Source organism: Sceloporus occidentalis, unplaced genomic scaffold, assembly GCF_023333645.1.
Source record: "Sceloporus occidentalis isolate IW3139 unplaced genomic scaffold, rSceOcc1.0.p SCAF_1, whole genome shotgun sequence".
In the NCBI taxonomy this organism is placed as follows: Eukaryota; Metazoa; Chordata; class Lepidosauria; order Squamata; family Phrynosomatidae; genus Sceloporus; species Sceloporus occidentalis.
The window spans coordinates 38,928,365-38,949,617 of record NW_028316981.1 but is presented as its reverse complement, the minus strand read 5'-3'; the positions used below and the strand labels follow the sequence as shown (position 1 = coordinate 38,949,617).

Genomic DNA, 21,253 nt, shown 5'->3' with positions numbered 1-21,253 from the left:
CAACTTGCGTGCAGACAGTGCCCTGGCCTACTATAGACCGTATTAAGGGGGTCTGGCGCCCACACCCGCCGGCTTGAGGGAGCCTCTGTGGAGGCCTGGAAGGCGGGTGTCGGAAGTGGCAGTAGGGCCTCCCGCAGTCTGGCCCAAAAGAGCACGACACCGTGAAAGAAGCCGCTGGAGCAGAGCATCCCAGGCGGTGGCGAGGCATAAAGGGACGGCTCTTTCCCGCTGGCCCGGTTCTGGAGCCGCTTCTCTGCCACCTTTTCCGGCTTCCAGCCCCCAAAACCAACCCCCCCATTCCCTCACCTGATCTGTAGTGGTGGCAAGAAAGGAAGAGCCCGGGATAAGAACCCAGAATGACCCCCCCCCCCCCGAGACAGAGAGGTGGCTATGCCATTCGCCTATCACTGGAGGCCAGCGAACGCTTAACCCAGAGTATACAATGGGGCTAAAAGGTCGTCTTATACGCCGAAAAATACGGTATACTTCTCTACATAAAGATTATAGCTGCTCTCGTCTTTCAATAACATATTCTCTCTAATCATCAAAACTAAACATTACCAATTCATTTCCTTTCCATCCCCACCCCAAAAAAGTCCATAAGTTTCATATCTTTCACAAATGTTACTAACAACTATCCTCTAACCAGATTAAACAGTTGGTCAATTTCTACGAATATTGCCAACCACAATCACTCCTCCATAATTAATAGTGTTGGATTCTTCCATCTCTTTGAATACAGCAATCTTGCTGCCATAATCATATACTTGATTAATCTTTTTGTGGCTATTTTCCAATTGTACCTCCATCGTTCCAAAACAGACAAGTTCCAATTTTAATGAATATTCATTTTCAAACTCCTAATCATCCATTTATTTAACCCCCCCATCCATATATATATATATATATATATATATATATATATATATATATAACATTCCTTCATAGAATCACTATTTACTTCACCATTTTTTATAAGGGACACAGGTTTACTGCACCACTGCATGTTATGGGACTTGAGCATCCATAGTTTTAAATTTACACAGGGAGTTCTAGAACTAAACCCCAGCAGATACCAAGGGCCCACTGTAGATTATTTTCTAGAAATTCATTTTAAAAAAATTCTTCTTTAAACTCATGACAATACAAATCAAAGATTCTAACATAGAATCTGCCAACAAACCAGAATCTTTTAACAACCCAGATTATCCAAATCTAGTTTCTAAAATTTCTACTTCATCAATTTGGTTTGCAACTCCCACCAATTGTTTTAATGATTCTTTACATTCTTTGAACCTATTCTTCACATCTTCTTTTAACTCTTCTTCCAGTTTTGCCATACCATCGTTTTTCAAAGATCTGATCTCTTCTAACAACGTCTGTAAGATTTCTAGTGAAGGACATTGTTTCAGCTTCAGTAAATCCTGCAGTTACAGGATTAAAAACAAAAATGAAGACTGTCTGGTTCTTTTTTTCTTTTGTCTTTGTAAAGTTAAACAATTTAGTCTCAATATAATCTTTGCAGTTTCAAAGATACCATCTATTCTAGTTGTTCTTAATCTTATCTTCACTTAACATAAACAGTTTACTTTCCCATAGAAGTCTGTCTTTGCTTAGCAAAATTCAGTATTCTCAAGCCCCAGTTTTATTTTTATTTTTATATATATATGAAATCTTGTATCTTCTAAATTACTGTTTCCTTTATTCATTTAAAACTTTCTTGAACCACATAAAACTTTTTGGGTTTTTTAAGATAAAATTTTGTGAACAGCCTTTATCTTCTCAAATCTTGTTCACAGAAAGAAGGCAACTCAGTGAGGGTTTCATTTAACTGCTGATTGGAAGAACTCTCTTTACTTGTAAATTAACTAGTCAAAGGTGATTAAGAAAGTAAGGATTTTTAAAGGTCTGGTGTCCGTTGAAGGCTTGCTTAGGCAGTGGATAATCTCTTGCTCTTTCCTTGTCTAGAGAGCGATTCACTGGCTGGAAATGGTTTATTTTGTTGCTTAAGCTTTCCCTGTTGCAGAGCTTGCACAGGGACATCAATCTGTCATTAGTTTATTCCAAAGTCGAATCAGTTAAGAATTCTTCAGTTTTGTACTGGCTACATCCAGTCATTCTCTGATAGAGGCGAAGCTTAAAAACTCACACTGAAGCCAGAATATGCCAGAAGTTCACAGAATTGCACTGGAGGACCTACAAATTACTAGAGAAATATTTTCTCTACGAATCTAGGTTCTCCACCATGACAGCTTTCGGCAGTCATGCTGGAGGACCAAAATAACATATTAACCAAATCCATGAATAATCAAATCCACAAATGTCAAAAGCCAAAAATGTGGAGGGCCAAGTGCAAATGTATGTTCAAATCTTGCATCCATGTATATGCAGATGTTTTTATACAGTAGTTGAATTGATAACACCTTGGAAAACACACTGCGTGTCTGAAAGAACTGTGGAATTATGTAGCTCACATACTGAGTCTAAATGTAAACCAATAAAGAGAGGTATTGCACCATTTCTTCATCATATAATTGTTTGTTGAAGAGGAGAAGCATTGACATTTAGTATTGTCTGGTAATTAAGCTTGCAATTTACTAGTACCCGGTAAAGCTGCAGATATGGACAGCCAGTCCTTTGTTAGAGCAGATGGCTCTAATGGGATTGACATGACACAGCACATGTCAAAAGACAAAATCCAGTGGTTCATTTTAATACAGAAGAGTATTGCAGCATGGACATGTGCATACAAATAAGAATCTCCATCCTTATGGGGTCCCAGGTTCCATTATTTAGGGAATTGATATGTATGATACTAGTCCTCCAAGTCTGAGTGAGTGTAATTAACGTCACCTAAATTTGTAGGAAATGTAGCATTTCAGTCTAAGAACCTAGACTGTCAGTCTCTTCCTTCCCCCGTAGAGTTATAAATTCAGTTAATGCAATACACAATTAAAAAAAACCAAACAGCCATTGGTTGATTTGAACAGCAGTTCCTAGAAAGCAGCTATGCCATATGGATAGCCTAATATATTTTTATATAAGATAACCTATGTTAATGCAAAATCACCTTACTATTCATTGAATGTGTGCTTAACATTTGTATCTTCACTCAGAGTATGACAGGAATCATTTTGTGGTAAGTGGATGTATTATACTTGATTTGTGAACAATAGAGGGTTTGCGGGTAAAAGGTTTCTTCCTGAGACCTTCAGGAAAGTTTGTGTGTCCCTTATCTCTGGTTGATATGATTTGAAAGATTTGGAGATAAGACTTTGGATAAGATGACTGTTGTGCCGGGGGGATGGAAATGTTCTACACACTCTCTGAATAGTACTTGCTGGGTTCTCGTGGCGATGTTTCCATACTGAGTGGGATGTGCAAGGATTTTTCCCCAGGAAAACCGTGCTTCAGAAATGGCTGAGAGGGTAGAGGGGGAGAGAAAAGACATTCATATAGTTTACTTTACTTCTTCTGCCCCCCCCCCCCATGAATATACTTTAAAAAAACATCACCCCATTCATTTGTAGAAAAGGGGGGCGGGGGCTTGGGATTCCCTTTGTTGACACTGCAGAATAATTACAGTGTTGGATGGCAAGTTGTGCAGCAACGATTTTGACCTGTCATTCTAGGAAATCCATTCACTTCACTTCAGACTTAAAAGCTTCACAGTGTAAGTACCGCCTAGTTGTTTTGAGAATCTGTAGGTTAAGGTTAGTAGCACATATTTTGTTTTTTGTCTTATTCGGTTTCCTTTAAAAAGTATCCATTTACCACATCGTTTCAGCAATATAGTTTTTGCCTTTTTGAGTGAAATTTGTATTCAAAAGGATTTTTGGCTTATTCACTTCACCTACCTCTCTAAGAAGGGAAACTTCTGCTGTCATTCCATTTCATTTTAAAAGCTTTTTTTTCTGATTAGATGCCCTGTTAAAATAGTGCAGTGCTCTTCTTTAGAGAACAGTATCACCATTCATGCCTAGAGCTATTCAATTTCTTACCTTACTTTTTAGTGGCTTTCCTACGTGTTATTTTTTAATTTAATTATTTAATTTATTTAAAGTGTACTGTCAGATATTTGAAGGCCATATAAAGTGAGTAGGTGGGAACATTTTGGATTGTTAAGAACTGTGTTATTAAAACCTTTCTTCCTTAGGTTCCCCTTCCCTCATTCTTATTTCCATTTTACAATGAAATCTCATATCAAAATAAGAGCTAAAATAGCCAAGGCTTTGAATGTGTAGGTAGGAAAATCTAAAAAAGTATGTTATCCGTTGTGATTGGGAAGGTAGTGATGATTTTATCCAAAATTTTCATTTACTATACAGTACTATATGAACAAGGCTTTGAAAAACTGAGCTATACTGTTACTCCCAGTTCTGGGAAAAGAGTGAGATACAAATTAATATAATACTAATAATAATGCCCAACCAGACCATTTTGTAAAGATGAGGAATAATGTGTTATCTCAGTGCTCAAAGTGATAAATGATTACTAAGATTCCTAATACAGTAGCAAGTGTAATGGTATTCAAGGCTCATAAAATCAGAGCTAATCTCTTGATTGTACTTGGCTCTCTTGTTCTTTAGGAAGTAATTGGTAAAATGTATACTGTAAACTTTAGCTCAAAGTCCAACTCTTAGCTGGGTTTGCTTATAAGTATCTCCCTTCAATTTCAGTGAGATTTATCTGCACCAAAATGTGATAGCATGGAGAGCCCCTTTGTTCACGATTTCAGATGCTGTGTTCCTCTCAGACTTTAACGTGCCGGTTTACAGTAACTTTGTATTTCTGCAAACACAGGGGTTTCTACCAAGCCTACTTGTATCTTATTTGACCCCGGCTTGTGCCATTTTGGCTAGAAAAAAATTGGATCCAGAGTCTGGATAGTGACAGTAGAAGTAATATGTGGGAAACTGCAAGTGTAGGTTGGCATATCCTGTGACTACTGAAGGTAGTCATGGAGGTAAAGAAAGAAATACTACCATCAAAGACAGAAGTTCCTGTTCTGACATGGGTCTTGATGTGCAATTTACTAAGTTTTTGAACCATTTTTAAGTGTAAAAATTTCCTTCAGATTAATGCAGCTTGAGGATTTAATTTCAGTTGGCCTTGGAGATGGTCCTCAATAGAAGAAGGATGATTTTTGTTTCAGTGTCACAGGAATTAGGAATTTTTAATGAAGAACCATAATAGCTTTACCCTCACCTCTAGCTTACACCTGCAGTGTTAACTGTGGGGTACATGTTGCTAGTTATAGTGCTGCTATAAACTCTTCTAGCAGCACATTGTTCCAACTTGCTGTAGTGTTGTAATAAAGAACTGTGCTGCACAGTAGTTGTACAGTATACTGCTCTCTCAGCCCAGTCTACACTGCTGAAATGAACCACACAGATAGCACTGCTAGGTTATCTTATCAGCTCCAGACCAACTTTCAGTAGGAGTCTAATATTTCTGGATAACACTGCAGGAATCTTGTAGACCACTGAGAACTTAACCTACAGGACTGTCACAGGCCTTGCAGCCTGGAATATGGGAGAATAACTTGTGCTTAAAAGTTTCACAGTAAATAAGTACTGAGCTGGAGAGATTTTTCTCCTTCCTGCTACCTTTGGGGGATTGGGGAGTTTATGTAGATGGACACACAGCTACACAGTTCCTTCTACATTAAAATCTTTTATTTCTCCATTGTTCTGTTGAGCAGCTCTCACTTTTGTCTGTTGGGACATACAAAAACCAAACCAGTACTACAGGATGATTATTTTCTCTTCCCCCCCCCTTTGCCCTTTTGTATCTCTCTCTCTCCCTCTGTCTTTCTTTTCAAGCCACTCCATTTTACATTTCATCTCTCATTGTTCTTGTGCCCCCCTCCCCAGCCAGCAGTCAGCAACATGTAGCCAGTGGGCATACTTAATCTCATTGGAATGCATTGGGGAGCAGGGAGTGTTTCTCCTAAAATGTTATCCCCCCATAGCTTTTTTAAAAATAGTATTTCTAGTTTCCTTGGGGCTGCCCTCTCTCCTCTTATAGAGAAGTGTTGCCCTTTGACTGCATAATTGAATCAGAATATGTAACTATTTAAGAAGCAATTAACTTTTATTCCAGTGACAGAGAAGTTTATTTAGATCAGTTGTAGGAGTTAGCAGCAACCAGCTTAGAATGGAAATGTTAGGTTTGTATTTGATAAACCATAAGTTTGAGGGGAATGGAAGAAGTACCAGTATGCTCAGTGTTCACAGATATTATTTAAAAGGAAAAAGAATGCTAGACATACAAATTTACATGGAATGAACTAATGATTATCAAGTGGTGATATGTTTCTAGTGAAAACATGATTAAAATGAAAATAAGTCTCCTCCTAGTTCCCCAAATGGCTTAGTGTTGAAAAGAAAATAGAACAGCTATGTTCACACTAACTTCTGTTTGTCTTCAAAAAGGTTTGTTGAGGTTTTGAGGTAATTTCTCAATTACATGTGTTAAATTTAATACACATTACATTAGGTGCTGAGGAATCTCTAAAGACTATGTGTTGTAGTCTTGTTGTCTCGTTTAAATATTTTTTAAGGCTTATGCCACTCACTGGAACAGTTTTATTTTCTCATTACACTTTGCCACAATGCTAATTCCCACTCCACCACCTGCTGAGTTTAGAATTGTTTGTAAATAATACATGCCCACACCTCTTAGTTCCTGGGCTTGAAACTAAACTGCACCCATACGTTAAACTCCCCAGCTGCAGTACAAAAGGGACCCTCCCCAACACGCATACACCCCATAGGGAGGTTTGGGGACATCTTCAAAGTCTCTCCAGGCTGTCATTTCCCCCATGCCAGAGGAAAGATAGCTAGCTGCCATACAGCAGCAGGTACTTTATGCAAATGACAGGGTAATGGCAGCTTTAAAATATGTCTTTTATTTGCAGAATTTGTTAAAAAATACCTGTCAGATGTGTTGCTTTTCCGTTGCCTTTTAAAGTTTGTGTGTCAATGTGTTGTCATGAATTGTAGAAGCTTGAAGGAAAGAGTGTTGAGAAACAGTGCCAGTTGGAGGCTGGCAGAGACATGACTGCTAATGATGACACAGTGAATGTACCATTTGTTTTAGGTTTTCTCTGATTGACAGTCTCTCTGTTGTGATTGTCAGACTTATAGGTTTAAGAAAGAAGGATGTATTCTGAATAATTCCAGTTGAATGAGACGTTACTAACTTGTATTTTCTGTATTCAACAATTAAGTAGTGTCCATTTAATGAAACACAACAGCTAGCCTGAAAGCAATCAGTTGGGATAATACTTCAAATTGTAGACATAGAATGTGATTTCAGCGGCTTTCGATGGCCTGTGTAGCTCATCTTTATGTCTAGACTCGGAAATGGCACTCTTTCAGTAACCATGATGGGCTCAGACAAGCAAGATGTTTTTAGAAGACATGAAGGCTAGGTTTCCGAAGAACTAATACAGTGTAGTAGGTTAAGTTTTTCAGGCCATTTCTGGTTGGAAACAATATATGAATGTGCAGGGGTTTGTGTTTTGAAGGTCAGTTATGAAAAAACTGAAGTTTTCTAAAATAAATTATGGCTAGAACCCCCAATTTCATATAAAAGTAATATTCAGAAGGTGTTCAAATGCTATGAAGTGTAATACTGACATTTGTGTGAATGTACCACTTTAAATTTTTGGACATGACACACTTGCTAGTTGAGACAAAACTTTCCCTGTTTCGATGAAATGTTTGTTTTATTGATGCTTGGCTCCAGTCACCCATTTGTATGAATAAAGTCACTGACAATAAGTATCCCTTTTTTATTTCTTCTCACTTCATAGGAAACCTAGGATAAATTCTCAGCTTGTTGCACAACAAGTTGCTCAGCAATATGCTACCCCACCACCTCCTAAAAAGGAGAAGAAAGAAAAGGTGGAAAAGCAGGAAGAGAAAAAACCAGACAAAGAAAAAGAAATTAGTCAAAGTGTTATAAAGAAGAGTACCAACAAGAAGACAAAGTATGTTTCTGGACCACCCATTGAAAGTAGTCATTGCTAAACTTTTAGATTCTGTATCCAAATGTAAATGATCTAATCTAATATGTATCGGTAATCCCTAGTCATGTACAATCCTATTCTCTCGCCCTTGATTTCAGAATATCTCAGATTTCCCACTGTATTATTTCCAGTGATCCCTAGACCCTGTGATTGCTCAATCATTCTCTCTCCCCACCCTCAAGTTCCACCTTCATCTCTTGATTCATGATGAGATTTCTTCCATGTTGCTGCCCAACTTTATATTTGTATCCTTTTCCCAGAGGGGAGAGGAAAGGAGAGGAGCACATTCATGCCTTGTATAACTCTTAGGATGAGATCTCTCTCTCTCTCCCCCCCCCCTCCCTCCCTCCCTCCCTCCTACTCTACCTATGATTTTATTGATGGGCGTGTGAGCTGATTTTGTGGGGTGTGCATTGGTGTGTGTTTGTAAGTAAGTAAGTAAAACCTCTTGGGTACTGCTTATCCTAGTTTCAGTATATATATTCTTCCGGGGGGAAATCCTTTAGCATTAAGTTTCTTTCTTGCCTCTCTCTTTCAGGCCAAAGTCAGAAATTGCGAAAGATCCCCCAAGCGAAGCAAACAGCATACAGTCTGGGAATACGACAACAAAAACCAGTGATCCAAATCACACCTCAAGGTAACTTGCATAATTAATGAATTATCCGAATACAGGCATACCAAATTGGCTTCCATATTTTATGTTAGGAAAGTTATTTTTCCTAGGGTAGTGGCCAAAACAGTTCAGTTTCCCCTACTGTTTACACTTTAGCTTACCTTCTTAAAACAGTAAGAGAGTTGGGCCCAGTGATGTCTTGTAGAAAACATCCTGTGCATTTCTACATTATCTGTTTGAGAGGTCTCTTCAGCCCTTTTATTTTTGAAAGTAGAATAAATCTAATATTAAACATCTTTGCTGATATTTATGTATATTACCATGATAATTAGGGGTTGTTTAGATATAAATAAATAAACTACATAAATAAATTCAAAGATATAGCCATGTTAGCCTATAGAATCAGTATGTAGAGAGATCTTGTAGCACCTCTGAGACTAAGGCCCAAAACAGATGGGCCATGCAGTTTCTGACTGCTTAGGATGCAGGGCATGCAGATGACACATGCCCCCAGAGTGTCCAGAAGCTGCTGTGAGGCTGCCTCAGGCTGCTGGCAGAAATAGCAATAGCATGTACATTTCTATACCACTAATCAGTCAACTCAGCACTCTCTAAGCAGTTAACAGTCTGTAAGCTAATTGCCTCTAACATGCTGGGTACTTATTTTACCAACCTACAAAAAGATGGAAGGCTGATTATCCTTGGAGCCCTTCCTGGGATTGAACTCGAAACCTTGTGGCAAAAGAGCGGGAAAAATCAATTCTTTGCCAGTGGCCTATTTGGGACCGCAGCAGCAGCCCACTTTCAGAGCAGGCCATCTGGTCATTGTGGTCCTTTGCCAGTCAGGGGGCAACTGGAGCGGCAGGAATTTGGAAGCATGAACTTTCATAGACTTAAATTTACTTTGTCAGATGCATTTGGACAAATTGACCAAATGCATCTGAGTAGGTAGACTTAAGTCTACGAAAGCTCGTGCTGCCAACTTCTTTCAGTTAGTCTCAAAGGTACTATACGATCTCTCAACAAATTAATAAATGTTGGACAGCCCCTGGGCTGTTTTCTGCTCACAGCATATGAATTTCGTGGTGCTGCAGTTAAATCTTCCATTTTAATTTTAAAACAAGATGAGTGGAGAAAACATGCCTTACCATATATACTCGTGTATAAGTCGAGAAATTTGAGCCAAAAAATTGACCCCAAAAAACTGGGTCAACTTAAGCACGGGTCCATGGGTAATTGATCTGAGCCTCTCCCCAGCCGGGATGCCTCTGCAAGGGACAGCCCGTCTGGGGATCGCCCGCCCAAAAGCCTCTCTCTAGCTGGGCTTTTTCCCCAGGGAAAGAGCCTGGCAGGGGAGAGGCTAGGAAGGGCAATTGTTTGCCCCAAAGCCTCTGCCTGGCTGGGCTTTTTCCCCAGGGAGAGCCTAGGAAGGGCAGTCACTCGCCCAAAAGCTTCAGCCTCACTGGGCTTTTTCCCCAGGGAAAGAGCCTGGCTGGGGAGAGGCTAGGAAGGGCAATTGTTTGCCCCAAAGCCCCTGCCTGGTTGGGCTTTTTCCCCAGGGAGAGCCTAGGAAGGGCGGTCGCTCACCCAAAAGCTTCAGCCTCGCTGGGCTTTTCCCCCAGGAAAAGAGCCTGGCTGGGGAGGCTAGCAAGGGCAATTGTTTGCCCCAAAGCCTCTGCCTGGCTGGGCTTTTTCCCCAGGGAGAGCCTAGGAAGGGCAGTCGCTCGCCCAAAAGCTTGAGCCTCGCTGGGCTTTTTCCCCAGGAAAAGAGCCTGACTGGGGAGAGGCTAGCAACGTTAATAATTCGCCCAAAAGCCACTGTCTGACTAGGATTTTTCCCCAGAGAAAGAGGCTGGTTGGGGAGATGCTGGTCAGGGCGAGCAATCGCCCTGCAGCTTGTCCACAGCTGGGCTGCCTCGGGAAGTTTGACCCTCAAGTTATCCATGGGCCATACCAAAATCCATACTTTTGCCCCCAAAAGTTGACTTCGACTTATACACGAGGTCAACTTATAATCGAGTCTATAAGGTATTTTACTTCTTGCTGCAACCTGAAGTGGAGGCAGGGTTTCTGGTTGCCATTGGATTGATGAATTTCAGCCAAGAGATTGTGAAATTGGCCCAAGACACAACAAAATTGTTCACTCCAGCCTAGGCTGATTTATAATTTGGGTGCACCAAGATTTAGAACAGTGTTCCCTGACCTGCAGTGACCAAGCTAGATAGTGATGATGGGCGTTGTACAGCACTTCTGGAAGGTACCAAGTTGGGATTAGCAGACACAGACTATCAGGCAGACTATACCGCAACTTCAGAGGATCCTCTTCCCTTGTCATAGAAGTAGCAGGCTCCTTTTGAGGCTGTCCATGCTATCATTCCCATGATGGACTTCTTGTGAAAGTAGGAACAATAAGATGGTTCTTATTAGATATTTGTGCTTAGTTTAGAATACCAGAGTGCAAAATAAGTATGTGGTACATCAGTTCTGTTCCTGGAGTGTGTGTTTTTCTTTTCCTCGCCCTACAACCATCGCATGAAAAACATCCAGTACTCATTCATGATTGTAATATAGCACTTAGTTTTTGCATGCCAGACAAAATAAGAAAATTTATATTAACAGCTGGGTTTCCTTACATTTAGTTTAGATGGAAAAGCTCAGAGAAAAGCAGACACTGCCAGAGGCCAAGGAAGTAAAACCAGTTTGTATGGCAGCTTTCCTGGTTGTTTTTCTGGTAATACTTGTGAGTGCTTTTGATACAAAAGGATAACAAGTGAAAAGGCCATTCACACAGTCCAAATACTATTTCTGTCATGAAACATGCAGACAAAATGTCAAGTTACATATTAAAAGCCTGCTTGAAGAGAAAAGTTTTTGCCTATTGTCAAAAGGAGAGTAGGGATGGCTAACCTAGCCTCTCACAGAAGGGTGTTCCAGTGTCGTGTTCTCACCACGCAAACTTGTGATGGTGGCAGAACTAGGAGAAAACCTTCCCTTGGAGAATTTAAAGAGTTCTGGAAAGTTCATATGGGTAGATACAGTCTTTCAAACAGTCTGGACCTAAGCTATATAGGGCTTTATAGGTCAAAACCATCACTTTGAATTTTGCTCAGAAATAAATCGATATCCAGTGACGTTATTTTAACAAAGAATTTATATGGTCCCTATAACTAGCCCCAATCAGTATTCTGGACCCACAGAAGTTTCTGAACCATTTCCAAAGGCAGCCCCCATGTAGGGTGCATTATAGTAGTCCAAACAGAATATAATCAAGGCATTGATCCATGGGAAGAGGTGGATAAGAAATAAATACATAAGAGTAGAAGTGGGTTACAAGAGGGCTTTTCTTAATCTGGTACACCCCCCATCAGGTGTAAACGCACAAAAATCAAGAGAGAGAGGATATAGCTGTCTGGCTTTTCTGAGGTATGACAGTCTATCTGGAACTATGTAGAGTATTGACTGTGAAGATGGTGGGACAGAGTATCTGAGTTTTCCTCCACACTGCAGAAATAATCTAATTTGACATCACTTTAACTGTCATGAATCCATGCTATGGAATTCTGGGAATTATAGTTTTATGAAACATTTAACTTTCCCTGTCAAAGAGCTCTGGTGCAACAACAAACTACAATTCCCAGAATTCCACAAGATGTAGCCATGGCAGTTAAAGTGGTGTCAAACTGCTGTGCAGATACAGCCTCATTTAATCTTGCATTGGGTGTATAGATCATACAGACTTTGTTGATTAGAGAGGGCAGTAAATCTAAAAACTAGCTATAATCCAAAAAAGTAGGTTTTCCAGGCTCTGAGGATTGATAATAATATAACTATTACCCAAGATTTTGATAATGGATAAAGATGTTGACTTGTTGTGTATTGGAGGGTCTGGGAGAACTCTTTTCAGCAATGGCAATTTGGAAATGCTGTGTCCCGTTGATGCAGATTGGAGGCAAGGGGTGAAGCATACTGGCTTCAAAAGGACTGCATCTTCGTCACCAAGATACCTGTTCAGTAAAGTTAAAGATTTGAATGTTTGAACCTAGAGTTTGGCTGGAGAAAAGGATTTGGATTTTGCTCATGTACCAGTCACCCCCATTGCCCATCAGGTTAACCTGTCTAGGTTGGGTGGCAGTGATGTGATCATTGGATCTCCCGAGATCATTGTCCTGGATGACTTGTAACACTTTGCTGAGCTTGCCTGATAACTATTTGGCTGTTACAACAGTTATGAGGTTGTGAATATGTTATGAACGAAACCCCAGCAAATGCCAGGGCCCCACTAGTTAACACCCTAGCCTTGTGAGGACTCTCTTGCCCATTTTCTTATTCTCAGCAACCATACTACATTCCAAGAATTCCTTCCACCATTCATGTGGTTCTCTACTCGCCTTGGCTTTGGGCAATCTTTCCTCCTAATTTTGGCCCCCAAAGGCCAGGCCATACTTAAAATTGAATTTGTCACCTCATCACAATACTCACACATTTTGTGTTTATTTAACTGTTTATGCACACACACCTGCACATTATTGGGTATGAATTTTTGTCCAGGGACACATTACTCCACACATCTGATGCAGTAGACTTAGTCTATGAAACGTTATGCTACCAAGTTCTTTCAGTTAGTCTCAAAGGTGCTACAGTATCGATTTGCATACTGATTCAAACTAACATAGCTATGTCTTTGAATTCTACCTATGTTCTTGTTTTGGGTGATTACCCATTATTCTTGATTTTTGACCAGCTTCGCTACTTACATCCAGTGAAGGGGATTGATTTGGTAGGTTCAGGTAATTGTAATTGAAGTTTCCTTACAGGTCTGTCTTGTCTCTAGAAGCCCAGGTAACCTTGGTGGCATGTGTAATCCCTCAATCTGACTATATTTGTAGCTCTTTATTACACTTCTTTGATGTTTAGCTCTTTGTTACACTTCTTTGATGTTAGTATTTTGCTATATTCTGTTAGGGTTAAAATGATTACTGACAGTATGTACTAATCCAGATTCCGAATTGATAGAGCGTGGTATTGAAATGTTTAAAATACATATAAAAATATTTCATCTGATAGCCCCCCCCCCCATTGTCTCAGTGCTTTGTTTGTAGTAAGAAAGCCAATGTGGTATAATGTTAATGGGGTTGGACTAAAACTGAGGAGACCAAGGCTGCATCCCCATTACAGAAATAATCTGCAGTGGCATCGACGTTAAAGTAGTGTCAGACTGGATTATTGCTGCAGTGCAGATGCAGCCCATGGTTGAAATCCCCACTTGATCATGAGCCTGAATGACCTACGCCTAACACACATCACAGAGTTGTTGTCAGGATAAAAATGGGGGGGGGGGGATCTTGATCTTCTTAGAAGCATGACATAATACATACATATAACAATAAATAAAGTCATTGCTCAGGGGCAGAAGTGAAAAATAAAAATTATTGTTACTAGTAGAGTTAAATAATATCTTTAGAACCCCTACTGTCTATATAATTTTAGGGGCCTTTTATTGAGTGTATGGGGTATTGGGGAAAATTATCCACAATCCATGTTACCTTGAAAAATATTGGCACATCTACCATGAATCATTTGCCACAAAACTGCCAAAGTGGGGCAGGGGTCTCTTTGATATTTGTATTTTAAAAATAATCTCTTTTTAAAAGATTCTGCTGATGCAACCAAGTTAACACTTTTTTGCCTTGAGCCAGCTAATTGTTTAAGGTTTGATATTGACATATAGTTTCTTTATTTTTCCATAGACTGAATATTTTAGCTGCTAAAAAGCAGCTACTTTCTGCTTATATATTATTTTCTGCTTGATTCTTGAGCATGATGAAGGCAACTGGCTGGGTTTTCTAGCTATTGAACACATCAAAATAATTTGCATCCACCGTTACTCATGGCTGCTTTAGTTAGAACACTTCCCAGTAGTTACAGCACAGGTCTGTCTTGAAATAACTTCCATTACTTTGCATTTGCATGAATACATGGGTTGTTTTGCATTCACATGTGAATGTAAACCAGCATTTTATTAGTTGGTTTATTGATTGCATGTTAAGGTGGAACAAATCGCTAGAAGGATCTGTGGCTCTTTATCAGTCTGTTTCTTTTTAAAAGACAAAACTATTTCATATCTTGTTTTCAGATACCATAGTCAGAAGGGGCTGTTTGAGCAATTTTCTACATGGGTTGTTGGGTTTGCATCTCTGTATAAATTCCAACATTTGGAAGGGCATGTTGACTTGCCCCGCTACCTGTAGTATTTTCAGCAGCAGGAGTCCCTGTTTCAAAAGACAGCACATGTCTGTCACAGTCATATCTTTGGAGCACTTGACAAGATAAAGAATTCAAAATGCAAAAGCCTTGAATTCTGGAAGGGGCCCTGAGGCTTTCTTGATACCTGTGTAACTCTGTCACATTACTGTTTTTTCTGGGTGAGTGGAGTAGCAAATACCTCCCTCTCTCTCCAGAGTTCAAAAAATTGATTCCCTAGCCATAGGTGCTCACTGGGGAGTGAATGGGCTACTGCCTTTCTAGACTAAGCATTTTAAGAGACCAAAAGGTCAATTGCTTCAGGAGTGAGGGGTGAGGACAATTTTGTTTTTAATGCATAATTAGTGGGCAGGCCCCACTTTTCTCTTTAGAACTGGGACTTGAAAGTAAACTGAGAAAAATGAGCCTTAACAGAAGGCTCATCTGTTATGTGTAATCAGTGTTGCTCATAAATTATTTCTTTATTATTTAAGGCCCAGACTGAAAAATGTGGACAGAAGTACCGCCCAGCAGTTGGCAGTCACAGTGGGGAATGTCACAGTAATTATCACAGACTTTAAAGAAAAGACTCGCTCTTCCTCCACATCTTCATCCACAGTGACCTCCAGTGCAGGATCAGAACAGCAGAATCAGAGTAGCTCGGGCTCTGAGAGCACAGACAAGGGCTCATCCCGATCCTCGACGCCGAAGGGAGACATGTCTGCAGTCAATGATGAATCTTTCTGAGAATTGCACATGGAATTGTAGGAAACTTATGAAATCAGGGTATGAAATTCAAATATTCCAGCTGTCCACTAGGGCTGTAGTCCTGGGAAAGCTACCGGTGCCACTTCCTCCTTATCTTCCACCTCCTGTGCTTCAACATGCTTTTTGAACCTCGTCCCCCTAACCAATGACACCAGGACTGTATGAGCTTGCTGTGGGCATCTGGCCACCATGGAATTTCGCACCCTGACAATTACTTTTTGACACTTATGTATTCCATTGTTTATATGATTTTTCCTAACAATCATTTATAATGGGATGTGCTCCTGACTCTTAACTTTTTTATAAATCTGCTGTGCACAATTTTTTTCCATGAACATAAAAACAGATTCTATTTCTGGCGAGGGAATGTGATACAAGTGGGAGGGGGACTGTAGGAGGGTTTTTATTTATTGTATTCAAATACTTCATCTTCTTCGTTTTTGTTTTTTCAGCATATTCTTTTAAATTCAGTTCTCCCTCTTCTTCCAGTTATACTGTGTACTATCAGTTTTGATATAAATTATATATAAATATATAAATATATATATATATATATATATAAAATAAAATTATATATACGGTTATTTGAAACCAATACATGGAAACGCTGGTGCTTGAAACACTGTGAAGTGAAACAATTTTAAGATCTGGGACAGTGAGTGCCATTTGGAAAAGGAACCGGAACTGGTCTTAGATGAACAGAGTATTCCTGGAAGTTCAAATTGAAAATGGGACCTTGCTTTCTTCTTGTGCTTTGGCTGAAGAGTACTGGACAAAGATAGATGTCTATTTTCTTACTTTCTGTTCTTTTTGAAATCGAAAACGTGCTCCAGGTCACTTGCATTCCCAGTAGAGTATCTGAAAACAATACATTTCCAGCCCTTTCTAACAGCAGTGTACAGATTTTAAAAATCATGAGCTACACTGGTTTCAGAATGCTTAATATTAATGTACATGATGGCTGCACATTAACACTGTCCATTTTGCATAACAAATCTTCAAAACTCGTATCTCACAACTTTTACTGTAGCCAATGTCCATATTTGTATTCGTTTGGGAGGGAGTGATAACTAAATATCTGTTTAGAAAAAGGTTTGTTCGCTTGTATGTTTAAAGGTAGCCAAAAGCCTTAATACCAAGGATTACTCCTCTCATTCCCCTATATTCTGATCAGGCTACTACAGTGTGTGATCTGATGTCTCATGGCTTGTTCTCAATGCAAAATCTTCCATGTCTGGCTCTACTGTTTTGGTTTCTTAATTGAATTCATTGTGTATCCTGAGGGTGATCTTTTCTTAAAGAGCCTGTCGTCCCTGATGATGTATTTGGGATTGTCAGTTTTGGACATGTCTAGATTAAAACAATTTATTATGGGAGCAAGAATTGTAAAGAAGTTCCATAGTGGCAAGGGAGCAACAGATGGCCAATAATTTTGATTCTTGCTAGAAAGCTATTCTGATAATAAGTTCCCTTCCACTTCCAAATTGTGTTACAGTTTTACCTAACGTGTGTTATCCAGCTTAGAACACTACAATGAAGATATGGAACAACAGCAGCAGCATCCCCTCAAACTCATTGTGTGTGCTTTTTTAGGCGACCCAGAGTGCTTTGCTGTAATTTCAGTAACATTTTTATGATATCAAAATATGAATACCATGTGGGTGTTCATTCTTAGAGGGCCACTTGCCAGAACTTGGTGCTAGACTATAATTGTACTAATTTCTTGTTTGAAAAATAGTAATTATTTCTCTTGTATGGAGGCAATGAAATTGATGCATTTTATCAGTTTAAAGTAGCAAATAGAAGCTCCTTTCGTATCAGTTTTAAATTTTAATCTATGCTTAACTGAATAAAGCAACTCTGCTCAAAGATGTGGAGTAGCAGAGCAGTGCCTTTGCATCTGCAGTTCAATTTTGAACATGGTGGGTTCCTTATTAAATTGTTCGTATATCTAATTATTCTTTCTTGAAATCTTATTCTTAAAGTATTTATTAAAAAGAGAAAAGAACCAAAGGAAAACCAGATGATTCTTGTAAGCTCTGAAGTACATTATTATCTGTAGTTTTTAATAGTCAACATCAATCTACATTTTTAACATTGGTATGGTATTGTAAAGACATTCCTTTTCCAAGTTTTACTGTTGCTTTAAAGGATCTCAGGGAGGGTAAATTGGTCAGCCATAATTTATTTTTGGAGAAAAAATAATTTTTAAAGAGATGTTTTGAATCCCAGATATGTGTAATTTGCACAGCTTTTTTTTAAAGGAATGAACCAGAATTAATTAGGCCTGTGTATATTTGGCCCCTTCCCAGCAAAGACCTGAGCTTTGGGCATGTGTAATGAGAGTGCACCTGTGTATACAAGTGGCGTATTTCCTCCAGTGGCTTACTAGTTTAAGTCCTTGGTAAAGGAAAAAAAGCAGTGTGAGTGTTGAGAAAATTACTTAATATGGTGAGCACCACCCACTAAGCACTGCTGCTTCATGTATTTTCATATGGCTTTTTGTGGGCTGCCATTCAAACAGTGTGCAGCAGCGGATGGTTGGTGGGTTTTTCCTGGTGAACTATGCCCCTTAGGTTAGATGATAAAAGCTTTAACCGTAATGAGCTGCTCATTGGCTTACCAATTCAGTGAAATCCTCTTTGGGTTTTCTTTTCTTTCCTTTTTGTTAAAGTGTGCCTCTGTGACATATTAGCTTGTTAGACTAAAGTATGCAAATCCATCTTTGGCACAAGTGGAGTGAGTGAAACTGCATTTGGCTGAAATTGTCAGCTAAGCATTCAAACTTTCTTGGGCCGCATTTATAGCTTGTTACATTGTGATCAGACAGCACCCTTTTTAAAAAAAAAAAGCATGATGCTTTTAAAATGAATTTCCTCTCACTTTTCTGCATTTCATTTAGCCATAATGTAGTCAGAGAGCATGTTTTAAAATACTTCGGTAGAAGAAGGGCCAAAAATGCTTGGTAGCCAGTGGCACAGAAAGCAGGTAAGGAAAAAGCACAGTGTTACATTTGCAAGTTTCAATTTTTACACTTCACACACACAAACACATACGTGTGCGCACCCATACACACAACAGCTTGCTTGACTTGTTCATTTTGAAAGAGTCATGCAAAGGGAACAATTTAAAAGGTAAAAACATTTAAGATGGGGAGTTTTAATTGAAAGAATTTTGCTTGTTAAAAGTCAGTTTTCTATTTTAAAATTGGCAGCATCTATATTCAGTGAGAGACACTTCCATCTGCCTTATCAATACCATTTTCAGTCTACTTTTTTTAAACAGCCGTTAACGTAAATTATTGAAAATCATTACTTGCTGACTATAATAACCTTTGCTTGTATGTAACCGAAAAAAATGGTTTGAGAGCCAACATTTAGAATATGACAATGGAGCTGAACAGTTTTTAATGCGCAAGCAGTTCTGTTCTTGTGTATGACTTGTAACCTTAATTTACTGTGTAAAGATGGTTACATTATTTCTTTAGCTTTGTTTGGAGACAAATAGAGAATGCTTGTTTAAGTATGTCAAGACATAATTTTATCTTGTGGATTTTTATGTTAATGTATTATACGAGCTATATTTTTCATTTGCCCAGAAAGACAGCTTGTATAACGCTTTTGGAAGTTTTCTGCTCTGTAAAGTCTTTAGAGCTGACAGTCCTGTTAGGTTTGTTTTTAATCTTCATGCTAAAAGTGTCAATGGTGGTTTTGTGAACTGGTCAGAAAAATTCACAGGTCTTAAATGTTTTCGGGAAATTTATATTGGACACTGCTCTTTGTCTAGCAAATAAAAGATGTTAATATATTCCTGTTACCGGCATGTGCACGACTGTTATTAGAAGCCACTTTATCATTTTCCTGCTTTAAATAGAAATGTCTATTTATGAATTCTGCTTGTAGTTTTTTCACAAATAAAATAGTAACATTTAATTAAACCCGATTTTCTGTTCTTTGCTGTTGAGGAAAGCATTAGTCAGAATTTTTATATCTCTAGTTTGATTTTATTTTGCATATTTGTGTGTATGAACATACACTTGCATATTGATATTCCAGATAAGGAAGTTGAAGAAGCCAGTTATATCTCTTGAACTTGATATGATAAGCCAAGAACATTGAAACACATATCTTGAAAGGGACCCCAAGGGCCATCTAATCCAACACTTTACCAGTGCAGCTAAATTATCTCTGACAGATTAACATCCAGTCTTCATTTAAAGACCTGCAATGAAAGATCACCCCTCACATCCCAAGGTAGCTTGTTCTGCTGAACAGCTTTTACTAAAGTGAATTGAAGATGTCCAGCTTATACTGCCTTACGAATGTGGAATGGCACTTCCAAGAAGATGCTCTGCAGATCTCTACCAAGAGCTGCCAGAGTTGCTGTGCTGCCATCTTCCCTGGTAGGAGAATTCCCAAAGACTCATAGCAGGGTAAGATGCATACTTTGATCCATTTCAGTGTAGCCACTGATACCTTGCCTGTTGAATGTGGCTGGAAGAAAACAAAGAGGAAGTCAGGTAAGCAGAACCAGACATCTAGAATGTGCCAGATCTCCAGTGACCGGGTTAGAGGAGGCAGAAAAAGAGGAAGACCAGCTCTTGTCTCTTGTGGAAGGTGGAGTTTACTTTGGGAATAAAGGTGGGATCCAGTCGAAGCATGATGGAATCAGCTGTCATGATGCAGCTCTTCATGCACCCAACTTCAGAACCCGGCACAGTGGGGTAGTTGGAAAGGACTTTCAAGAAAAGGTGCTTCAAGAATATATTGCATAGGAATTCAAAGGAGGGAATTGTTAGCAACTTCAGAACTGTATGCAAGTCCCACAAAAGGAAGTGGGGGCTGTGGGTGGGACTAGTGAAATGTGTGGATTTAACTTCTTGGTGTCTCATCTGAGGTGCCACCTGAAACATGATTCCCCGCCCCTATCACTTAAGGCTAAAGGGTTGAGAGTGCTTTGCTGTCCATCAGCTACAGCTGCATCTGTTCAGAGGTCCATCTTGTCACAGGTCACCTGGACGCCTAATCCATGATCAATGGTATAGTCCAAACAGGCATAGTTAGCATCAAAACGCCACTTAAGTACTCTGAAATATTAGGATTTCTGGATATATAGTATGGGAGATTGAGCAAGCTCTCAATCTTTTAGGCTATTTTATTAACAGTCATAGATATACAAGTACAGTGGAACCTTATTATACGCGAGGGATCCGTTCCGGATCCCTCCGCGTATAAAAAAATCCGCCTATGCTCGAGCCCCATTGTTTCCAATGGGGCTCGTGCGCGGAAGCGCGGCGGCGCGCGAGGCGCAATGGGTGCGCGCACCCATTCAATTGAATGGGACGCGCCGCCCCGCCCGCGCCGGCGGCTTTGAGCGCCTATGCTCAAAGCCGCCTATAAAAAGGCAGCGTATGCGGAGGCTCCACTGTATGCATTCTCCTCAGAGAGAAACTTAGAATTTGCAGTATCTAGGCACATTACATTCATTGCATTATAGTGCAGGAAAGGCATATACATACTGGAGGTATCCTTATTCCTGACCTGATACCATCTGTGCATGAAACAGAAGCATCCAAGGAAGATCATCATTTTCTG

The 21,253-nt window shown here is 39.5% G+C and overlaps 1 protein-coding gene across 2 annotated transcripts in view; it reads left to right on the top strand.

The window, feature by feature from the left end:
- The window catches only part of RYBP (RING1 and YY1 binding protein), a 63,284-nt gene extending 43,688 nt beyond the window's left edge, over positions 1-19,596 (top strand). For both annotated transcript variants that reach the window (XM_089519590.1, XM_089519600.1), the window contains 3 exons: positions 7,823-7,999; positions 8,577-8,675; positions 15,386-19,596. In XM_089519590.1, coding sequence (XP_089375716.1) covers positions 7,823-7,999; positions 8,577-8,675; positions 15,386-15,638 — 529 coding nt within the window. In that variant the 3' untranslated portion in view covers positions 15,639-19,596. The remainder of the gene's footprint in view (positions 1-7,822; positions 8,000-8,576; positions 8,676-15,385) is intronic.
- The last annotated feature ends 1,657 nt before the right edge of the window (positions 19,597-21,253 follow it).